This window comes from Furipterus horrens, unplaced genomic scaffold, assembly GCF_987537825.1.
Source record: "Furipterus horrens unplaced genomic scaffold, mFurHor1.1.pri manual_scaffold_12, whole genome shotgun sequence".
NCBI classification, from domain to species: Eukaryota; Metazoa; Chordata; class Mammalia; order Chiroptera; family Furipteridae; genus Furipterus; species Furipterus horrens.
In genome coordinates, this window is record NW_028327182.1 from 5364797 (window position 1) to 5387421 (window position 22625).

At 41.5% G+C, this 22625-nt stretch overlaps 1 protein-coding gene across 1 annotated transcript in view; it reads left to right on the top strand.

Moving 5' to 3' along the window:
- The window catches only part of INTS6 (integrator complex subunit 6), a 67573-nt gene that overhangs the window by 27984 nt on the left and 16964 nt on the right, over positions 1-22625 (top strand). The window contains exons 5-7 of the mRNA XM_090258915.1: positions 14694-14877; positions 20574-20699; positions 22047-22201. Coding sequence (XP_090115041.1) covers positions 14694-14877; positions 20574-20699; positions 22047-22201 — 465 coding nt within the window. The remainder of the gene's footprint in view (positions 1-14693; positions 14878-20573; positions 20700-22046; positions 22202-22625) is intronic.

Sequence of the window (22625 nt, forward strand, 5' to 3'; positions counted from 1 at the left end):
CGGTTTTGTAGGCCACTTGCCCGGACCTTGAAATTGTGTTCTACCGCTGGTGTTGGGTCCCTGTCCCAGCAGTTTCAGGGTGTGCTTGGTCTTCCTTAACGAACTGACGGAGCAGAGCGCTCGTTGTCAGGATGTGTTCAGCTTAGTGGAACAAATCCTACGGGAACGCCGGGGAGTCAGACACAAGTTGCTGAGGTCATGAGTTTGAAAGCGGGGGAAACAGTCACGGAGCGGCGTGCAAAGTGATATGACCCGCACGCGCTGCTGAGAGAGTGAGGCCAGCGATGGGAAATGATGTCTCCTCTCGGGCTTGGAAAGATCAAGGCAAGTTTGTGATGTAGATGGACACACAGGCACACAGGTGCTCGGGGAGACCGTGGGGACTGTGTGTCCCTCAGTCCTGGTGGCTGGCAGAGTGTGCAGGGAAGGAGCAGCAGGAAACGAGGGTGCCCAGGTGGTCGTGGCCCGTCGTGTACCCTCTTCCAGAGAGCTCAGACTTGCCCTTACAGGGGACGCTGACCCTGGAAGAGACTTTAGTAGAGGAGAAATCATTAGGTTTAGGTTTTAGAAAGCTAGTGGCAGTAGTGGGGAATATACAATAAGTAGATGTTTTTGGCAACTCACTTTTATTTTACCTCCTTATAAAAGAGGACACAATTTTTTGTGAGTCGTTTTATATCAGACATAAAGAAAGAAACTTGGACCACTATTTAGCAATAAAGAAGAACGATCTGCTGATACGCTGCCCACAGATGGATCCCTAAAACGCGGTGCTAGATACAAAGGCCCACGGGTCCTGGGATGCATACTGCATGATGCCGTTTGTGGGGTGTTCACGAAGTAGGGGGGTGGTTGCCAGGGAGTGGGCTGGGGACTGACTGCACATGGGCGGGAGGGGTCCTTCTGGGGTGTGGGAACCGTTCTAAAACTAGATGGTGGTGATGCCTTTAATGCACACGCAGTGACTCTGACCACATATTTTCTGCTAAACAAATTCACACACAGTTAAGTCTTTTAAGGATTTTGAAAAGTAGGAATGATATTTTTTTAGGATATTGGTTCAGCTGCTATAATTGGGACAAAAGCAATAATGGCTTAAAGTAGATGGAAATCTTCATTCTTCTGTCACATCAGAGACCGAGCCCCCAGGCTCCTTCTGCTGTGTTGCTCTGCCTTTGCTTTTACCTGAGTGGTTGCTGCTGGTCTGACAACGTTTCCTAGTTTAACACTACGACTGAATTTCAGCTTGTGGGAGGGAGTACAGAGTGGGGAGGACAGGCAAGTAAATGACTGTGAATAAGAATTAAAAGTATTTCCAAGTATCCTTTGTAATGAAGCCACCCTGGTGCTTCCATTTTGCTATGCTGTCTTAAGTAGAGAGCAGGATACACAATTATCTTTCTACAGTTTAAGGCTAGCACTCTCACACGCGTGTGTGTGTGTGTGTGCGCGCGCATTAGATCACCTAGTGTACAATAGTGCAAATAAAGGCAGTTGTTCATTGCCAGATTTTGGAGGTGAGAGGTAAAATTTTCAAAGGTATGAGATGGTATTATGATTGTTTTATCAATTATGAAGAACTTTTATTAAGGAGTCAAACATCTGCCCAAACCTAGCCTTTTAAAGGGAAACAACTAGGAATGTTTTTTTAGCCTCTAGTAATTTATGATTGAAATAAAGAAAATACAAAAGCATTCTAAAGTTTATCAAATAAAAACCCAAATGAAATACTAGTAGTCTTTGATATATCTTGAAATTACACTTCAAACTAAAAGTGCCAAAGAGGTCAAGATCATAAGCACAGGCTGTAAAATATGACTGATGTTCTGCTTAACCTCTCATGGCCAAAAGGGATCCAGAAGATGCTCTAGACCTAGTGCGGGGGAGGCCTAGACTCAGAGTCTGTGGCGCTGGAGTTGTGTGGGACTCTGGGGTACAGAAGAAAGAGCTATGTAGCTGTGTGGGTCATAGATGTGCTGTTGTTGGGGGAAAATGTGTGTACATTTAATGTTAAATGTTGGGGAAGCAAAGAAATATTTTACATTTCTACACCTTAGACTGAGCTATAGGTAATAGGTATGTTGGAGGATTAATAAGATGATTCAGTGTAGGATGTCTAATGGAAACTCTTAACTTTAACATCATTTGGGGCAATATTTGGTATGAGCAAGAAGTCTTAAAACTTCTTTCTCTTTTTACTTTAAATTATCAAGAAAAGGTTATTGTTATTTTTATGGGCCGTAATCTGTTTCTAGCAGACATGGACAGACAGAACACATGTAGGGTTTGTTGATATATTTCTGTGCTTGAAGCGGTAAGTGCCCTCAGTTACATAGAAAGTAATGGCCCTTAAAATGATGCATGATGCTTCTACTCTGTTTTTATCTTTCAAGCTTTTTTACCAGTGTGCTTTAAATGAACTTACTGACCTAACACTTTATAACTTATTCCAGTTTAAATGTTTTTGTTATTCTGAATAACTTTGGATTTTTAAAAAATAATTATATGTAGTTATACATTAGAATTGATAACATTATTGTACTTCTTTTAAGAAAAAATACTATTCTAGTGTGTATGTATTTGGAACTGAGCATTGTAGTTTTTTTTAAAGACATGCTTCATATGTTACAGTACCTTGTTATCCCTTGAACATGTTAAATCATCACAGAGGTAGAGAAAGCATCACCGCCTGAAGACACACATACTGTATTTTTTCTCTGTAATTGTCTTTGGTATCAGTCCCTTCGCTTTGCTTTTATTAATCTGTTTGTTCCTGTTATTCCTAGTGCTTTAGCTGTCAGTTACACTGGTGCTTTTTAAAAACTATTACATTAGCTCCCTGGCTTGTCTTGAGTGTCCTTCCGTCTGTCATACCGCGGCAGTGGTTACTTTAAAGCAGGCCACCTGAGTGTATGTTTCTGCTGCCCACAGTGTTTCATTGCCTCCATTGTCCTTAGTGCCCTCCACAGCCTGGCCAGTCCCCGTATTTATCCATCTGTTTAGTTACTTAGCGTATTTATTGGGTTTCTCTTACGAACCAGGCGCTGTACTAGGCTCTAAGAGTCAATGACGAGCGAGAACAAGCAGGAGCTCTGCCTCGATGGCTCTGGTTTAAACAAGACCAGATTAATAAGAGTATCACATCGATGACAGTGAAGTTGAAATGACGACAATGCCCACAGCTGGGAGAGCTCCCAGTGAGGGTGCACTGGATTTAGCCGGGGGGCCGTGGAGGCTCAGGCCTAAATAGCTGAGAGGGACTTACCCCACAGAAAGGAGGGGGACAGTCACACCAGGCCGTACAGAGGAGCTTTCCCCAAAGGGAGTGTGTTTGAGAAGGAGGGGCTGGGAGAAGGCTGAAGGGACTTGGAGCCTACGGAAGTGAGGCATGCTAAGGAGTGTTAGGGTGCAAAAGCAGGGGTTCTATCTGGAGGCCGGAGTGCAGGAGAGGGAGACCAGCAAATGCTGGACGACTAGTCAGGCATTGTTGTGTTGGCTGGGAGCTTGGTGGGGGCAGAAGAAACAGAAACAAGCGCATTTCGAGGGAGACTTAGGAGGTTAAATCAACCACGTTTGCTGGCACATCTTGCATTGGGGTTATAAGGAAAAGGAAGATGGTTTCTTACAAAACTGGATAGATTATGGTGCCATTCGCCGCGGCAGGAGATGTTGTAAGAGGACCATTTTGGCAGAGGAAAATCTTGAGTTCAGTTTTGAACCTGTCAGAGGTACTTTAGAGCCATTCAAAAGGGAATAGTATTTGACACTCCGAAGGAAGATCTAGGCTGGATGTGCAGCCTCTTTAATTACCTGAGCACAGATATACCTGGGGCTGTGGGTAGACGGGATGAGGGGTTAGGGCGTAAACTGGCCAAGGCTTCAGCCTGACCCTTGCGGACTTGCAGTACATAGGGGCTGGGCATTACAGGTTGCGGGGCGGGGGTGGGGGAGGTGGAGTACAGAGAGGAGGAAAACCATGATAGCATTTCAGCATGAAAGCCGAAGGGAGAGTGTCTTTCTAAAAAGTGGTACATAGTTTTGAATGCCCCTGGGAAGCTGAATCTGAAAAATCGACTCGTTTTTGTGACTCCTTTAGTTACGTATTTCGGGGTAACAAACCATCCTAAGCCTTGGTGGCTTAAAACAACCACAGTTTATTATTTCTCAGGGTTCTGTGGGCTGGCTTCATTCAGCTGGGGCTTAGCTGGGGCTGGAACATCCAGGCTGGCTTTACATACCTGTCTGGGCATCGGTGCCCGCTGCTACCTGGCTTCTTGTCCCTGTAGCTTCTGTCTCTCTGTGGGGTCTGTCGTCAGTCACTCCAGTTCAAGCTTCTTTACATGGGGGCTGCTTCCTAAAAGGGGGGGACAGCGAAGCTGCGAGGCGTGTTGAGACTTAGGCCTGGAACTCTTGAACCACACTGTCATCCAGCGCAGTGACCAGAAAACGGTCATTATAGCTTGTGGTGGGAGTTACTGTAGCGGAGTGGGAAGACTAGGCAGTGACCAGCAGATGAAGAAAAGTTCATTGTCATCCCTCCATATTTCCTTTAAACTTGACCCGAGATAGGCTGCTGAGTTCCTGAATGATCCCAGTTTCCTCCTTACACGCCCCCTTTCCCTGAATGTGAGCCCTCTGTCCTCCCTATAAACCCCTACCCGTCCTGACATGCAGGCTTTCTTAACGTCGTCAGTTTCTCTTCTTTGTGCTCGATTCTCCAGCAGTCCTGAATTTTAATTTAGTTTTCATCCCAGTGTTCATTCTGCATATTTCCTCTTAACCTGTAAGTTTCTAGATTAAAAAGTGTTCATTCTTCAGTCTTATTCAGATGATGCTTCCTCCGTGAGGGCTCCCTGATTCATCCCTCAGATAATCCCTTATTCCTCTGTACCTCATGCAGCTTTTACTGTTGTCTGTATCATATAACATATTTCAATTATTTTACATGTTCTTGAAGGTATGAAGTTACAGTGTCTCATGCGTTGCCTTTTATTAAATAGTTCCTATGTTATAGCCTGATTTGTGATCCCCATTCTTATTTTTAAAAAAGGCCTCAAATGATAACAGTTAAAAATTGAATATTAATAATGACCTAATTACTTCTCTGATACTGTGCCAAGTGCATTAAACTATAAAGAAAAGTGATGGCTTGGTGTGTGAGGTAAAAAAATTTTGCAAAAATTTATGGTCATGTTCTTCTCATCTCTGAATAAGGGAAGAATTTATGAGGTTTTATCTTCTGTGTGGGCCTTAGAGAAGTGTGTCCATATGTAAATCGTCATTAGGGCTGTTGTACACGGAATTAGACGTAGTCGTCGTTATGGGTCCGACATAGGGAAAGGTGGTTTCTCACTCGCTGTTCCAGGGGTCAGGCAGGTTTTGCGGCTCATGTCTGTGTCCTCTGTGTGCACGCACACCAGGGCCATGGTGATGAGCTGCTTACACACGCAGGGACAGAATGACACTCCCAGCTCTTGGAGGCAAGACTGTTTGGTTCTGTGACGTTCTGGTAATGTTTCACAGACATCAGCATGGAAGCCATGCGTGTGTGTGTCTTGAGTCCACATCTGCCTGCGTGGGGGGACGAGGAGGGTACAGCTCTGGTGGGCGGGGCGCAGGGGAGCTTGTGCTCTGATTGTAGCCCTCTGCGCTCTCACTCAACGTACTTTCCTTAGCTGTGGGATGGGAGGGGCCTTACTTATTCTCTCATTTGACAAATACCCACACTATCTGTGGTGGGAACACAGAAGAGAATCAGATTCCTCTCCTTGCCCTCTTTCAAAATGGTCTGATAGGCAGCCAGATAATAATAGGTCATTAAAACAAGGTGGGAAGTATGATTACTAAAAGGTGTATTACTCAGCCCTGGCCGGGTAGCCTGGTTGGTTAGAGCACCATCCTGATAGGCCAAGGTTGTGGGATCGATCCCCAGTCAGAGCACATACAAGAATCAACCAACGAATGCATCAGTACATGTGGAACAACAAATCGCTGTTTCTCTCTCTCTCTCTCTCAAGTCAAAAATAACGTTTTTTTTTTTAAAAGGACGTATAATTTGAATTTCTTCCCTAGTAGATAAGTTGGCAGAACGTCCAGGTACCAGGGGCACCTCCTAAGTGCTGGTGCAGGTCAGTCAACCCTGACTCTGGTGACGGCTGGGCCTGGCGTGGCGACTGCTCAGGAGTCGGTCAGGGTGCGCGCCAGCAGGAGCCCGTTGGTCCCCGGGCTAAGATGTTTGAAAAATTAATTTCTTAATATTCTCTGCTGTTAGCTGACTTTTATTTATTTTTTACATTTTGCAAGCTTAAAAAATAAGTAACATTGTATGAGAATTCCCATTAGTTGAGGTTTTATAATAGTTTCTCTTAAAGTGAACTAGCTAGAGTAGTATCTTAAATCTTGTTTGGCTTGATGTAATCCTTATGGTGAGTGCACAGTGAATAACTAAATAATTAAAATTTAAATTGAGCCTTAGTCCGTTCTTAGCAGAGTCACATGTAATTAGGGTCTGAACTATAACCAAACATAAAACAATCAAATAAAGGGGAAATTGCACTTTTATATGTACTGCAGGTTTGAGCATAACTAATGATAGGTTTTCACCGACCTAATCTGCCCTTTGTTTCTTATTCCAATGGAGAGAAAAAAACTACTCTTTTTTAAAATAAGAAGTTCAAGAAAGACTTAAAGGTGAAAGGGCAGTGAGCTAGACCTCCAGAGGAAAGAAGGGAAAGTAGGGCAATCTTCCTAAATTTAAATTGTGGTTACATTTCCTTTTTTGTTAGCTGTTAAGATAATTGCTTAAGATATCTGGACTGGTGGCATCAATAAAATTAATCATTTAAAATAATATAGAAAAACCTCAATTGTGTTCAATTGAAAATAAAACTTTATTAGTATAAACAGTAATTTTCTTTGCTTATTAGTGCATTTAGACTGAAGCTTTTCTAAGTATAATCTTATGAAAACCCTAATGAAGACCAATAATAGGATTACGGGAAAATTATTATATTATTGAATTACACATGACTTACCCAATTCTTAAAATTCTCAGTCTTCCTTTGATGCTCTAAACTTGATTGTAGCAGAGGTTATTTGAGCATGTATTCTCCAAACAGAAGTCTCCTGGCATACGATCCTATATTGTAACTTATCTCTAAAATGGGGAGAATAATAGTACCTCATCATTGTTTTGTTATTAATATTGTATGAGAAGATCATAGAACGGTGCTTAGCATGTGGTAGGGACTCCGTATGCTAGCTGCTGTTGTTTATTTTTATTGTTGTTATTGCCCATGTACCTGAGAGTGGGAAGAGACCAGCACGGGGGGGAAGTGTGTTCCTGCCTCTTGTTATTGGATAAAAGAGTAACTGGGGGGAAAAGCATAGGACTGTGCTTTATAAAAACAAATAAGCAATCTAAAATGTTTGTAACATTAAAATTACTAGATTGGTTCAGAAGTCGGTGATTTAAAATTTTTTTGTCAGTCATTTTTATAATTTAAGAGAATTAGTTTCTTTTTATATTAATATCTAAACACTTGATTTTTAAAAAGGCAGAATATGGTTTCACTAATGGTTGGGCATTGTTTAAGAATACATAATCAGGGGCCGGAGTACCTGGGTCTCAGTTTCGGGCCCTCCCCATTTACCACGGACCTTCCAGCAGGTCACTCAGCTGTCTGCCTCCGTTTTTAGCCTTTGCAAGTGGGAATTACAGTGGTGCCTGTGGAATGACTGAATCAGTGTGTGTAAAGGGTTTAGAACAATGTCTTCCATGTAATGGGAAGCGTGTGGTTGTTGCTGGTGACTGATGTTTTAGCCTTACAGTGGGACCATGCTTCTCAAACGTAATTCATTCCGGAAGGCTGTTTGAGAAGTGATTTGTTTGGAAACTGGATCATTTTTTCCCATTAGAAATCATGTAAATTGAATTAATCCATTCCAGACCCCCCAAGTGATTCCATTGTAATCTTTCTTATACACAGTACATGTCTAATTAATGTTTAATCTATAAATAAACACTTTGAAAACAAAAAGGACGAAGGATGTAAATTTAACAGAGAGGAAATGAGATTCCAGCAAACCGGTGAGAGTTCGTGTCCGCACTGAAACTTCCCTTTGTTGGGAGCCGCTGGTGACTGTGCGTGGAGAGGAGGGATGGAGGGATGTTACTGTTTGAAAGCGGGGCTCCCCTTCCCTGAAAACCCAGGTAGCTGTTCTTGCAGGGTTCTTTCTCTCTTCTGTCTCTGCTCCCCAGAACTTGCTCCAGGCTCCCGGGCCTCTGTCTCACTAAACACCTATCCAGTGGTGTGTGTTTTTGCCGGAAGTGAAACACTGCATTGTCATTGAAGAAGTTGATCGTGGGGTTTGCTACTTCTTTATCAGGGTGATGTTTCTCGGTGAACTTTGCCTTTCTGCCCATTCCCCAAGCATTCCCTTGATTAGTGAAGTAGGAATGTCCTCCCTCCCCTTTGCCTCTGAGGAGGATCGCTCAGCTGCCATCTGTTGCTGGTCCCTCTGATGGTCTTGGAGTTCCTTGGGGCTCAGCTCAGTGCTGTGGGCCTCTCCCAGCTCCTCCCCATCCTCATCACCCACCTCCTGGCCCGCGAACTTGCCCAGAGGCACAGTGGCCTCCACAACAGACACAGACTCATCTCCAAAGCCCTTAAAGTCTTGTCACAGTGGACTGTGGCTGCAGTGTCTTTCAGGCTGAGTACGTGGTCCTGGAAGACACCCCCCACCGTGCTTTGTCTGTGAGCCTCAAGCAAGTGAGGACAGGAAAATGTTCCTTCTCCAGCTCCCGGAGGGTTAAATTAGTTTCAGAGGTCACCTAAGCACCCCTGAGACAGTGCCTTCGGGTAGAGTTGCTTAAGATTAGAAGTGACCTGCTGCCTGAGAGGGGTTGGGGTCGGTGGCCAGAACCTCACCGTGACGAAGCTGTCCTCCTCCTCCAGGAGGGCCTCCAAGCCGGGAGGGCGGACAGAGCACTGTCCTTACAGGAAGTGCCTGGAGTTGTTTTCCCCCCGAGGCATTTCTTCACCCTTGGGGCAAACACATCCTGAATCCACTCAAGAAGACATAGCCTGGCTGTCCGAGCTGTGCTCTTAGCTCTCACATCACGTTCCTCTTGTTTTCCATGACAGCGCGCTTGACAACGCATGGTTTTCAGAATGGTAGACGGGGAGAGGCTTCCTCGAGTTCCCACCCAGCAATGACATCCGCCTGTCCTTCCGCGGCTGGTGTCCTGGCAGTGAGTTCTCCTCGCGGGGGATGTAGGGCCCCTGGCATTTCCTACCAGAAGTGGCCTGTCTCAGTGCAGCTGAACACTTGATGGGGAACACATCCCTTGGCCTCTGTCTGTTCCCGAAATCCTGCCACGAAATCTGCACAGCTCCTCAGTTCGAACTGGCAGCCTCCCCACGCCTCCCTGCCCTGTGACTGCGGCTTCTTTTCTTAAGTTTATGGGACCACCCTCTACTAGCCTCAGGGGAGTCCCTTCCAGCCCGTTTCGCTGGCTAACCGCTTCTTGTTCACGCAAATCAGCCACCATTTCTCCGCCGCTTCATTTGTCTGTGAGCATTGTCTCGTGAGCACGCGCACACCCGTGGCAACACCCGCAGTCGGTGGCCCCTTTATGTTTTAAAGTCCTGCTAATCACTGACTTCCCCCAGGCGTCGTCAGTAGCCAGGTCTTTGCCGTCACAGCAGTCCCTCTCTGTGTCGCGGTTCACTTATCGTGGCCTCGCTGTCTCATGGGATTTTTAAAAATATTATATTTAATTATTGATTGCGGGTTTTTCGCTGTATCGCGGGATTTTGCGGGACTGAATACGTATGTTGTTAAAGTTACGTAGGTTTAAGAGTGTAGAATATGTTTAAGAACATAATAGTGTTTATACAAGTGTGGAAAAGGTTAATAAGGGACTGGGAACGGTTTATAAGTGTGTGGGAAGGGTTTATAAAGCCTTAAAATATATATAAACACTAAAATGTAAGGTTCCTACTTCGCGGACTTTCACCTATGGGGGGGGTCTAGAACGTAATACCCGCGGTAAGGGAGGGGCCGCTGTATTTCTTTTTAATGCCCTGTTCTCACAGCCTTCCTCTGCACCAGCTCCTGTCACTACCCTTCTTATGTCCCATGGTGACTTACTACACATATTGATAATAATAAGCAGCAACAAAAGCCAAAAAACCCCGAAGAGGTTCACGGCACAATTTCCAGAGCGGTTAACCATGAGAAGTGCAGTGGTAAACGGACCTATTCTCGCTCGTTCTGTCCTCCGTTTTCGCCGGGGAGAGGTGTGACAGGTCATACGGTGCCAGCATGAAGGGGCTGGCGGGCTGAGAACCGAGATACTTGTTCCTGATCAACTTGGTCGAGAACCAAATTGTTTAAGATGGGAGACGTTTGAGAGCTGAGGTTTGACTGTATCAGTTTAAACACTTAACTTTGAGGACTCACATAGTTTTCTGCAATTAAGTTTCAGAAAACAGCTTTTATAAAATTATTTTCCTGTCAGCTGTTCAGAAATAAAAATTCTAATATCTTGATAGCGAGTACGATGATTTTCCATTTTCTTCTTTCTGTTTGTTAGCTTATGCTTAAATACATTTAGAACAGGCTCCTTTCGAAACATGAAACATCTCAGAACTCTTCAAGCAGTGGGGTCATATTTCATTGTGCATCTTTAAATCTCCAAAACCTCAATGTGGCTAAAATTTGGTAGGTACATAAAAATGAGTGGACGCAGACATAGTCTAATTAAGTAAAACTTTGTTAAGAGTCCTTATAAATGTCTGAGTTTTGGGTTAGTGATTACATCTGATTTACCTTTTTTTGAGTTGAGATGGGTATGAAGTTTTTGAATTTGTATAACAATTATATTTTCATAAAAGGTATGGGTAATTGCTTGAATAATTTACTGGTTTTTGACATTTTCTATATATTAATATATTCTATTTTGGATGAGAATAATAAAAGTTGTCTGTCATATCTGCCTTACATGCAATTGTATGTTGTAGATTTTTGAAAATTCAAATGGGACAGAGCGTTGCAGGTAGTGAAGGTGTAGGAACGGCTGAAATGACAAAGAGAGCCAGGCCACGTGCTGGCGAGGGGGCTTGGAGCAGCTGTGGTTGGGGTGCAAGCTGGTACAACCACTCTGGAACACTGGCAGCGCGTAATAAAAGGAAATAGATCCAGACGCTGTGAACCCAGCGGTAATGCTTCGAAGTGCACATCAAACAGAAATACATATGCATTTCCCATAACGACATGGACTGTATTCCATAGTTCTGCTCTTCCTAATATACGTAAACTAGAAACGGCCCCGATGCCTGTCAGCACAAAACAGATAAATGACAGTGTATTCTCTCCTGCCTCCCACGTGCCGTATGGCGGCGGGCGTGAACAGCCGACACTTCCGTGCGAGGGCGTGGATGAACCTCTGCCCTGTGACATTGAATGAAAGAAGCCCTGAACCGGGAGACCAAACTGTGATTCCATTTATATAAAGTTCAAAGTCAGGTGTAACTATTCAGTTGGAAAAGGGCATCGATCAGGAAGGCTTTGTTTCCTAAGTACTAGTTAGTTACACAAGGGCATTCAAGCTCTCAAAATTCATCAGGCTACACAGTCATGGTTTATGTTCTGTGTATGCATACGTGGCTGTTTTTATGTTATATTATCCAAAAAATAATTGTTTGAGATCTATTTAGGTTGGAAATCTAGTTTATTCATTTAACTCTGTTTATGGACCGACCATGGTTTATTGATTGATTCCCTTATTGGACTTTAAGTTTGTTTCCATTTTTCCTCTGTTTAAAATAATGCTGTAGATAGTGTTCTTTTATGTGACTTCTTGTGAAAACATCTAAGAGCTTCTCTGTAATTAGAGGTGGCGTTGCTGGGTCCGAGGCTGTGCTCATCTTCAGCTAACAGACATCAGCTGGGTCGCCCAAGTGGCCGCGTGTAGGAGTGATGGAGAGCGCCCGTTGCGGTGTGTGCGTGTGCTTGTCATCGCTTGGTGGTGTCAGGCTTTTAAATTTTGCTGATGTGGTTGATGGCTATGAAATGGTACCTCTGACTTTTTAATTTGCATTATATGATGGTAGTGTGTTTGAACATCTTCTCACATGTTTATAGGCCAGATAGATTTCCTTGGTTATTTTTTTGCCCATTTTTCACACTTGGGAATTATATATAGTTAAGGCACATTTTTCTAATGCTTAGCTTTATGTTTTTCATACTGATTTGTTTGCAGTTTGTTTTGATTCTCAAAGTCCATGTATTCAGAGAGCCTTCCTTTGTGGTTTTAAGATCCTGCTAGAATTCTAATTGTAGGCTGTAGATTTGGGGTGACTCAGCCCTTCTAAGAGTATTTTCTTTTCAAGCTTTTAATACTTTTCTTGTCCCTGTTTATCTGCCATCACTTCTTCCTGTTTTACTAGCACATTTCAGCTGTCGAAGATTTTCCCCCTTGCTCTTTGGTGATGAGAGAGTGGTGATATGGGAATGGGAAATAAAAAAATAGAAAGATGAATAAAATTTGGCAAGTTTATAAAGTTGATATAGCTATGTGTAAAATACGCTTGTGATCCTTCTTGGTTTTTTGTTTGTTTTACTTAAAATACATTCTAAATCTGGTATTATATAGCCAAAGGCCAATTATTTTATTGTATGTTATCTCCCTTGTATATTTTCATCATTATCTGATTAGCTTTGTGTGTGTGTCGGATTACTCTCTGTTCAGTTGTTTGTGTGTGTTTATAGTGTGGGGGGTCTGCCGTTGTTCTGTCCGCCACGTACATATGAGGTCTGTGCGGTGCTGTTACCCATGGATTCGTGCGCTAGTGCCACGTATTCCTTGCTTCTCAAAGCGTGATATTAACAAATGGGCCTTTTCTGCCAGTGCCCCTGGTGCTTTGATGGTTCCGTGATCTTAAAGAGAGAACGGCTGAGCACCTGGAGCTGTACTTCCCTAGAACAAAGGCGGCTAGTCTGGAGTGAGAAGAAGACTTTCTTATTTATCACCTGGCGGGTATGGTGACAGCAGTCAGGTCCCACAGCCTCTGAGGTTAGAGGACCTTCCTCAGAGAACATCTTGGCCTAGATTTCTTCCAGCCTTCCTTCCTTATCGCCTCTGAATGCTGCCTGAAGTGGGGTCAGTGCTAGAGGAAGAGCTCATGACTCGTGGCCACGGTCACGAAACCTCAGCTGATCTTGAAGGACTGTTGTCTTGGCTCGAGTCTTTCAGCGAGAGGCGCCCGGCTGTTCTGCAGAGCTTTACTTGGAGCTCTCTCCTTAGCATAGAAGCTGATTTTCTTTCAGGGATGTGATGTCAGTCAGTGAGGAAACTTGAAGTCTTAGGCTGGTGTAGAGTGACTTCAATGCATAATTTATTAAGTTCAGAAATCTTTGAGGTGGGAAATAGAAAGGCTGTAAGCAAAACAGGTATGTCTTTATGAAGAAAGTAGCATAAACTCTGGCAGTGAATTTGGAAGTGATAATTTTAAATTGTGTTCTATAGTTTCAAGAAAACTCCAATATTTACATAAGTATGGTCTCGAGTATGCTGATCCTGAGATTTATATTTATTTAAAAAAATTTTATAAGCGATAAGGATTTTAGTTTTCCTAAACACCATAGCATCCTCACACTTAAAATACTGTTGGTAATTCCAGTAGCATATTTCAGAATTGCCCAATTGTCTCAGAAACCTTTGCTTCTGGTCGTTTTGTCTTGTTCTATGACGGGTCTGTCAGCCTTCCTCGCTCCGCACTCTGCCTTGTCGCGCCACTGACTTACGGGACGAGTCGGGTCATCTGTCCTGTAGAATGTCTCACATTCTGGGCTTGACTGTGCTCCCTGTGGTGGTAAACGTGACCCTCCCCTGTCCCCAGTGGTCCCTGCAAGCTGGTAGCTAGAACTGAAGGCTTGGTTAGATGCAGGTTCCCCTTCTCCCTCCTTCCCCTCTTCCTTTCCTTCTGCTGTTACACTTCAGTGGCATTACACCCTGGGAGCACATACTGTGTGCTGTCATTAGAGCCACTTTAAAGCTTTTTAAGATTCTTAAGAATCTTAGATTCTGATTTAGCAGGTTGGATGGGGATGGGGATGGGGATAGACATTATTAAGCAAAAATCCCCCAAACCCTCTAGTTTTTACTCGGATGTGGCAAGAATCACCTTTAATACACTTGATGTGCAATTAGAGTGACAAAATTTACTTTATGAAAATGCTATGGGAACATATATTTGTATAAAATGAAGCATATTTAAATTATTAACAGTGGGGGTGTTTGGGGCTGCTGATGGTAATAAAATAAGGACTTAAACCCAGGTGGCTAAAAGCATTTATTTTCTTTGAGACCTATTTTTAAAAAATCTAGAAAATAGGAATAATAATTCTTATTTTAATGATTAAATGAAATGATACATTTGGAGGCAGTCCGGCACCTTGTGAGTTAGTAGAATTAAGATCTGAAAAGCCTTTCAGGAATAGGTTTTTTCAGGTGAGGTCTTCAGAGAAGAGCGTCCTGTGCTGTTCTGGTTACGTCTGCAAGCGCTGTGTTGTTGAGCTTGCGTTTTGAGTGACGGGAGGCTCATGGTGGTGTTTTAAGGCAGGTATCGTTAATGTGGCCTTTTTACTGTGTGGAAATCTTACTTTTTTTTTTCCTCCCCTTTCAGCTCCATTTACCTCTTAATTCTCCTTTGCCTGGAAGTGAATTGACCAAGGAACCTTTCCGCTGGGATCAGAGACTGTTCGCGTTAGTGCTGCGGTTGCCTGGCACCATGTCCGTAGAGTCAGAACAGCTGACAGGTGTCCCTTTAGATGACTCTGCAATCACCCCAATGTGTGAAGTGACAGGCGGTAAGTGTTTTGCTGGCAGCAAGTCAGTGACTTCAAGAAGAGTTTATCTTAGTGTTTTAAAATGTACATTTCAAATACTCCATGTTTGTTCTTGTTTACCAAGTTATAATTCTGGTAATTAGTAGGCGTATATGGTTTTACAAGTGCACTGATGGTGGCCTGTGATTTGATTTGAATAGGATGTGAATACTTTTGGATCTAATAATAAACGGTACTTTTTTCCTACCCACATAGAAAATGCTGGTATTTGAAGTTGTTAAACTTCTTTTCTTATCTACAGAGTTTGCCAATGATTTACAAATGTTCTGTGAAAAGCGTCTCGAGAATCATCTCATTATCCATTATGCATGTAATGTTTAAAGCCTGGTTAGTGCGGTTTTTCCCCAGGGGCAAAGCAGAAGCTGGATGGGTTAGAGGAGGCCCGGGTCTCACCCAGCTAGTCCCGGCGGTCACCGCGCTAAGCGAACATTAATCACATGCTTGAGCCAGAATATGTAACAGATTCAGAACCCCTGTCATGGGAAACGGGCTAGCAGGTGGATCGGTTTGTACAGACCTGTGCTGAGCGCCTACTGTGTACCACGCACTGGTCCCCGACACCCACAGTGGTCCCCGACTCCCACAGTGGTCCCCGACTCCCACAGTGGTATGGCGGACACAGCATCCTTGCTTTCGTGGAGTGTTTTAGTTCTTACCGAAGGAACTGACACTAAAACGCCCAAGCCTGGAACACCACTGTTTCTTGTGTCAGGGGCCTGCGGCCCAGTCTCGAGACCCAGTTGGTGTGCTGCTGAGGTCTCACCGGAGCCAGCCGTGTAAGGTAAAGGAAAGCGTACGGCCTCATGGGTGTGGTGGGTGCTTTTCTCCTAAATTCCGTGGGTTTTGGAAATCTGCCAAACTCACAGACAAAAAGGGTATGTGAAGTAGGTAAGTTAGGAGGCTGTTATTCTATTTTTAAATGTTCCCATTTAATAGCAGTGCTTTTTGGTGAACTCTTGTAATGCCTTCACAATTCACTCTCCAAAAGAAAAAAAGATGTGTGTATAAACTTTTAAAGAGGAACCTGCCATCTGAATTTGGAGATTCGCTGCTAACAATCCTCTGTGCATGGGTAGCGTTTTTCAGTGATAGTCCTAATTGTTTCTGTGAGCGGATGGATGCACATTTGTATGCAGAAAATTCTAGGTTTCAGTCCTGAACTGACCCACGTGGCAAACTGCTGCTTTTCTTTTTTTTAACTCTAGGGTTTTCACTTAACAGATTGAAGAAGGGCCTTGAGGTTATAACTTAAACATTCTCACCTTGGAAATACTTTCTGTGAATTAGTTAGTTTGAACTTAGAATTGTGGTCAAGTTATGGGACTGCATTTTGTCTTCTAGGATCAAGAATGTTCAGAGTGTGAAATGGGTGAGTGGCATAATCAGAGAGGGTCTGAAAAGAACCCAAGACACCGTGTAGTGGTTAATGTCCTTGTTGGGGCAGTAATGTACTAAAGTTATGTTGTTTATTCTTTGAAAGGAACATCTCCAGAGGTGAAGATCCCGAAGCCACTCTTGGTAATTTCTTTTAATGACCCAGAAACCTTGGTTGGTTAAGAAACTAGCAAGCTTTTCCCAAATATACATCCCGAGTTTCTCCTGATGTACTGGTTTATTTGCCTCTTTTCATGCTCTTGCTAGCAATAATGGGAAGTTGCTCAAATGCCTTTCATATGTCTCAATAATATGTTTTCTCTGTTGTTCACTAAAGAAAGTTTTGAGGATAAAATAAAAAAGAACAGGAAAGCTAATATCTATTGGTATTGCACTATTTTAATATGTAATCACTACTAATAATTCTTGTGCATTTTTTCTTGTGTTTTTTAAAAAACTTAACGATAAAGGGTAGTGTGTATATATTTACTTTTCCCATTGTAATTTATGTTTACTATGGAAACAATTGGAAAGAAACTTGCATGTGTTGCCAAAATAATTAATATTTTGTTATATTTTGTGTATGCTTTAAAAAAAATTAGATAATTGTCACCATAAGCATTTTTCCTTTACTATCAGGTAATTCATGAGTACCCGCTCTATGCCAAGTAACTATTCTTGATGCTGGGAGCACTGCAGGGACAGTAGCCAGCTTACATTTTGGGCCTGTGTGACATAAAAGCATGTAAAATGAACAAATCTTATTTTAGGGAGTGCTTCTTATTGTGAAGAAAAAAAAAGAAAGAGTAAGGATATAGAGAGTAACTTGAGGCTGACAGTGAGTATTGGGGAGTCTTCTGAGGAGGTGTCCCTCCTTTTTTTATCATAAACCTAAGGATATGCTTGCCCCAGTTTGAATCACTTTGAAATATTGCTTATCCTTGGAGATTGTTAACTTGTGCAAAGAAGTAAATAAAATAATTTTTAAAATAAATTACATTTGCAGATCTCTAACCTTGAAGGTAATGTCACTTGTTTGAGTAGAGATTAAATCAGCCCTGGTGGGTCTTAAAAATATTAATTTCACTAAAATTATTGTTACTGCATGTTCATGGACACTTTATTTTTGGTCAGTTGAGGTAAAACTGACATAGGACATTGTATTAGTTTCAGGTGTACAACAGAAGTGATTTGATATTTGTATATATTGTGAAATGATAACCACAATAGGCCTAACATAAGAGCAGAGATCTCAGTAATGGAGTAAATCGCACAAACATCTAGGCAGAGGAAATAATAAGGGAAGGAGCATGCTTTGTATTTTGTGGAGCCACAGAAGGCCGATACGGCTGTAAATTACATGGGAAGGAGTACAGAGTAACAGGTGTAGAGGTAGGCAAGGACCAACTATTGAACAGCCTTTTAGGTCATAAGAAATATTTTCTAGTTTTCCAGTGTGATGAGAAACCATTGGAGGGCTTTTTATAGGCGGTGACATCTGATTTCTATTTCTGAAAGATCACTTCAGCTGCTAGTTGAAAATATTCTGTTAAAGTGGCCAGACTGGAAGCAGGGACTAGTAGGAGGTGACAGTACTTTGGTCTAAGGGGCTGGGTTTGGAGGTGGTCGGGCGACCTGACGCACAGGGGAACCAAGGATGGGGGCGATGAGGGAAGAAGGACTCTGGGATGATTCCTGGGTTATCCAGTGGGCCTGGGCAAGAGATGTGAATGGCTGGGGGTGGGGGCAGGCAGAGGGCTATCAAATTAAAAAATGCCCAGTAGACATATTGGTGGAAGTATTGAAGGTCAGAAGCATTGCATAAAAATAGTAAGACAGTTTTCTAGATGAAATCGCTTTGACTTCCTTAGCCCCCTGTAAGGACTGTTGCCCAACTTAGAAATGTTTTCTCTGTCCCTTCTCTGTTACACTGAAATGCTAATCTCGTGGACTTCTGTGGGCGCGCTGGGTTTCCTCCCACTCGACTGCCTTCAGACTCGCTATATTTAGTTTGCCTTTGTGTGTGTGTGTGTGTGTGTGTGTGTGTGGACCCTTCACAACCGCAGTGAGCCAGCTTCTTAACCTGAAGGTGTGTGTTTTTCGCACAAATATAATGAGTGATCCTAGAAACTTTATGCTTCAAACAAAGTATCATACATTTCAAGAGCTGCATTTTGACAGAGAATAAGAGAAACATTATAGGATATGGCTCACTGTGTAAAGATGGCAAAATTGGCTGTTTCTCTTTCATGTTCAAAAGAACTAACGGGTTTTTCCTTTTTGCCAGATGACTCGTTATTCACACTCAAGTTTATTCACTTTCTCTCTAATTTTTGCTAAACGTCTCTGATAATAGTTTTATTTCAGATTAAGATCATAACTCATTTACTTACATTTTCCTAATCAGTTAACTGATGACGACCTAGGTTAGGGGAGTAGAGGGGATTGCCACAATTTTATACCTAAAACCTTGTTTTTTAATGATGTCTTGGGATTATATGTGCTTAAATTTCATGAAACAAGATACTCAGCCTTTATATAGTCTTCGACATACTTTGTGTGTTAGGATAGTCAGGCTTTTTATGTGTTGTTTTATGTATGTGTTTAAATCGACTGAAGAAATGTTTTAATTTACTAATTCTTTCTCATAAGCATGACTCCATATGGACATTCTATTTTTAATTGCAAATAATACTGTGATTTCCAGGGAACCAAAGTATATCCAGATTCAAGTTTCTAATAGTCCAGGGGTTTGAATCTTGCTTATACTACTGTACTAACTTGGTTAAATTATTTAATTTCTGCATGCTTTAGTTTTCTTATTTGTAAACTGGAGACAGTAGCTCATACATTGTTGCTAGGATTAAATAAATAAATACGATAAAGTTATTAGGATAGCGCCAGGCACACAGACCCTCACTAATTGGTAGGTGTTTTCATGATTACTACTATCGCTATTGTACACAGGTAAGTCGTTTGTTACGTGATACTTGTTTTTCTAAGTGAAGCTGACTCTGAGGATTTGAATCACACTGCTGCCCAGTGTTCTCTTTTCTGAGTAGCCTTGAGCAAATCACGTGTTAAGTGTAAATTGGGATGAGTAATTTGGTATGTCAGAAAACGATACAGCCGTGTTTGGTGGAATTGTTGAGTCTGTAAAGTTCTATACTGAGTTCATTGCAAATTATTTTGTAAGATGTTTGATTGAAGATTGTTTTAATTCAGGTTTTCAGTATTGGTCTCTATCAGCACATAGAATAGAAATGTGATACAAGCTAAATGTGTAATTATACATTTTATAGTAGTCACATTAAAAAGAAACACGTGAAATTCGTTTTAGTAATATCTTAATTCAATATATATTATTTCCATGTGAAATCTATATTTAAAAAGTTGGCATTTTACATCATTTTCATACTAAGTCTTTTATTTACTCTACACTTCAATTTGGACTGGCCGAGTTCCAGGCGCTCAGGAGCCGCATGTGGCCAGTGACCAGTGTGCGGCAGCGCAGGTCGGGACGCGTTGCAGCTCTCTGTTTAAAAGATCTTCCCATTAGGGTATTTCTAAATCACTAGCCTTTTCATACTTCTGAACTGAAAACCCTATAGATTATAAAATATTCAGAAGGGAAACTTACTTAAGTAATTCTCAAGTATGTAAGACAAATGAAATTTAGAAAAGTACATGCTACCATTTGTATATTAAAATGCAAATATTTAAAATAAGTAACTGTCAGCAGACCAATTAAGTAATTAAGAATCTACTATTTGCTTAGCATTAATCTTACTGATAATACACTTTTGTTAAGCAGGAGTAAGGTTTTGGGGGATTAGATACTAGATGTATATATATAGTAAAGACAAATTGTATTGGATAACAGTTTGAGATAGTTTTTCACATATAAATTTTTGAAATCACATTTTATATGATATGTAATATTGTATATTACATATAAATCACATTTTATATACTATACATATATAAATAAAACATGATCTTTTTTCTTGTGATTTGTTCAGACCAAGATTGCTATTTTCTATATGCTGATAATTGGAAAGAAAAAACTTACGCATTCCTATAAAACAGAATTGTTGGTTTATTAGAAGTAACTGTCTTGTTCATTCTCCCATAAGATAATGAAACAAGTCAAACTTTACCATTGAACTTTTGTTAATATGGTCAGAAACTCCACTTTTATTTTTTCTTGCTAAAGGTAGGAATCTTTTGCAACTGACTAGTTTACATTATTTTACTCTCTTTTTGCTTTTTTTAAACCTCAGGCCGCTCATACTCTGTATGTTCTCCACGAATGCTCAACCAGTGTCTGGAGTCCTTGGTGCAGAAGGTGCAGAGCGGGGTGGTCATAAACTTTGAGAAAGCAGGACCAGACCCTTCCCCTGTAGAAGGTATTGTCACACTTCGTAAGAACTTGTTGTGTCAATTGTGCAACTAGAATTGAAAAACTAACTGTGACCTGGCCTTAAGATCGACAGGGCCACGTTATTAAGGGGACAAAACAGGTGCTGGTAAAGAGGGAAGATTAATTGGGAAAGTCAAGGTAGACTGATGGGGGCTCGGTAGCATCACGTTTTTATTTTGATTATTCATAGCCTGAACTTTTGTAAGAGCCAGAAAACTTTTAAAGTATGTACAGATGCGCAACCTCCTGTTTCCTTTTCGGTATTATTATGTTGCCTCCCTCCTGTACGTATGCTTGTCTTAATCCACACGAGTGTGTTTATGTAATTCCTTAGCCAAATTTTTTTCTAAGGACCAAACTAGTCAGAATCAAATGGTTTATGTGGTTCCAAAAACAAGGACTCAGCCTTCGCTGCTCAGCTTGATTACTTAGCTCTAGCTGAGCCCCACCCAACTTTGTTCTAGTACCCTGTGATCATGGACCGTTTGCGTCAGAGGGTGTGAGCAGTTACCTTGGAACCGACGGATGGCTCTTACATCTGGCCCCTCTTCGTTGTACGAGGGGGCTGCTAACAGGAATTAGAAAGGCATTCCTGACATGTGGCAGAGGTGGCTCGCTGCAGTGGGAGGAGAGAAGGGTCACAGAGATGAAAAACGGGACCCTTAGTGGGGGGTTATGGAGAAGATGGTAGGATTGTATAAATTGTTTCGCTTTTTCTGTTTTTTGTTTACACAAACATTTTGTCAGGCATGGAATATAGTTTTAGATTATTTTATTGCTTGGCTTAAAGTTAGACACTAAAATGTTTAGTTGAAGAGAGTTGTTATTTTGATAGAATTATTTCAGATTAAACGTACTTCAAATCTGGATTTGCTTATTATTATTATTATTTTAGTTATTAGGCTTTAGTTGAAATGATTACTCCTTTAGCAATGCTTAACCTAGTATTTACTAAGCCAAGCACAATGATGAAGAAATTGAGTGTTTGCCCTTATCATCTGGTGGGAGAAGCATAGTATTAAACAACTATTTACCATTAAGTATGTTTTACATAATTCTTATGGGGCAAGCAAAGGATACTGTGGGACCTCTTTTCAGCTGTTGAACTCATGGTTGGCATTTGCAGACTACTCTCTAGTGAATTTTAATCTAATCTAGATGTTAAGCAGTCATTATAGTATTCTATCATTTAAGAAAAATAGGAAAATTCAGAATTGAATAAGTATTAGGACATTTTTATTAAGTAATCATAGGTATAATTGAACTTTTGATGATGCTTTTTCCTTTTAATGACATAGGCTTTTTGGGGGGGCTCTTAATTTCTTTGCTATAGATGGGCAGCCAGATATATCGAGGCCTTTTGGATCTCAGCCTTGGCATAGCTGTCACAAGCTCATATACGTCAGACCAAATCCTAAAACTGGGGTTCCTATAGGTCACTGGCCGGTTCCAGAATCTTTTTGGCCAGATCAGAACTCTCCAACATTAGTAAGTACCAGAGAGACTGTGGCTTTGTAATAGTAACCATTTAGCTGCTTTTTATACTAGTTTTAAGTACTACTTTCAGTTAAATATGTGGCTGGTTTATAAGAATTAGATGTTCAAAGTGCTGTGATAGGCTATTAATTGCTTTTGTATACTGTAGTATTCATTATGTAGTAATGGAAAAAGGCCCTTGTTTCCTTTAGAATCTAATATTACGCTTATGTTTTTGTTTTTGTTTTCTTTTCATCTGGGTACAGAATCATAGATGTGTCATGAGTTCTTTGGACTCTAAACATAATGTAACATGAAGATTTGTCTCGGGGACACAATTTATAATTTAAATGAAGGTTTACGCAATAGTTTTGATCATTCGCCTGCAATCTTTTAGGACTTAGTTTCACAACTTCATGTTGACTTTCATGGTTTT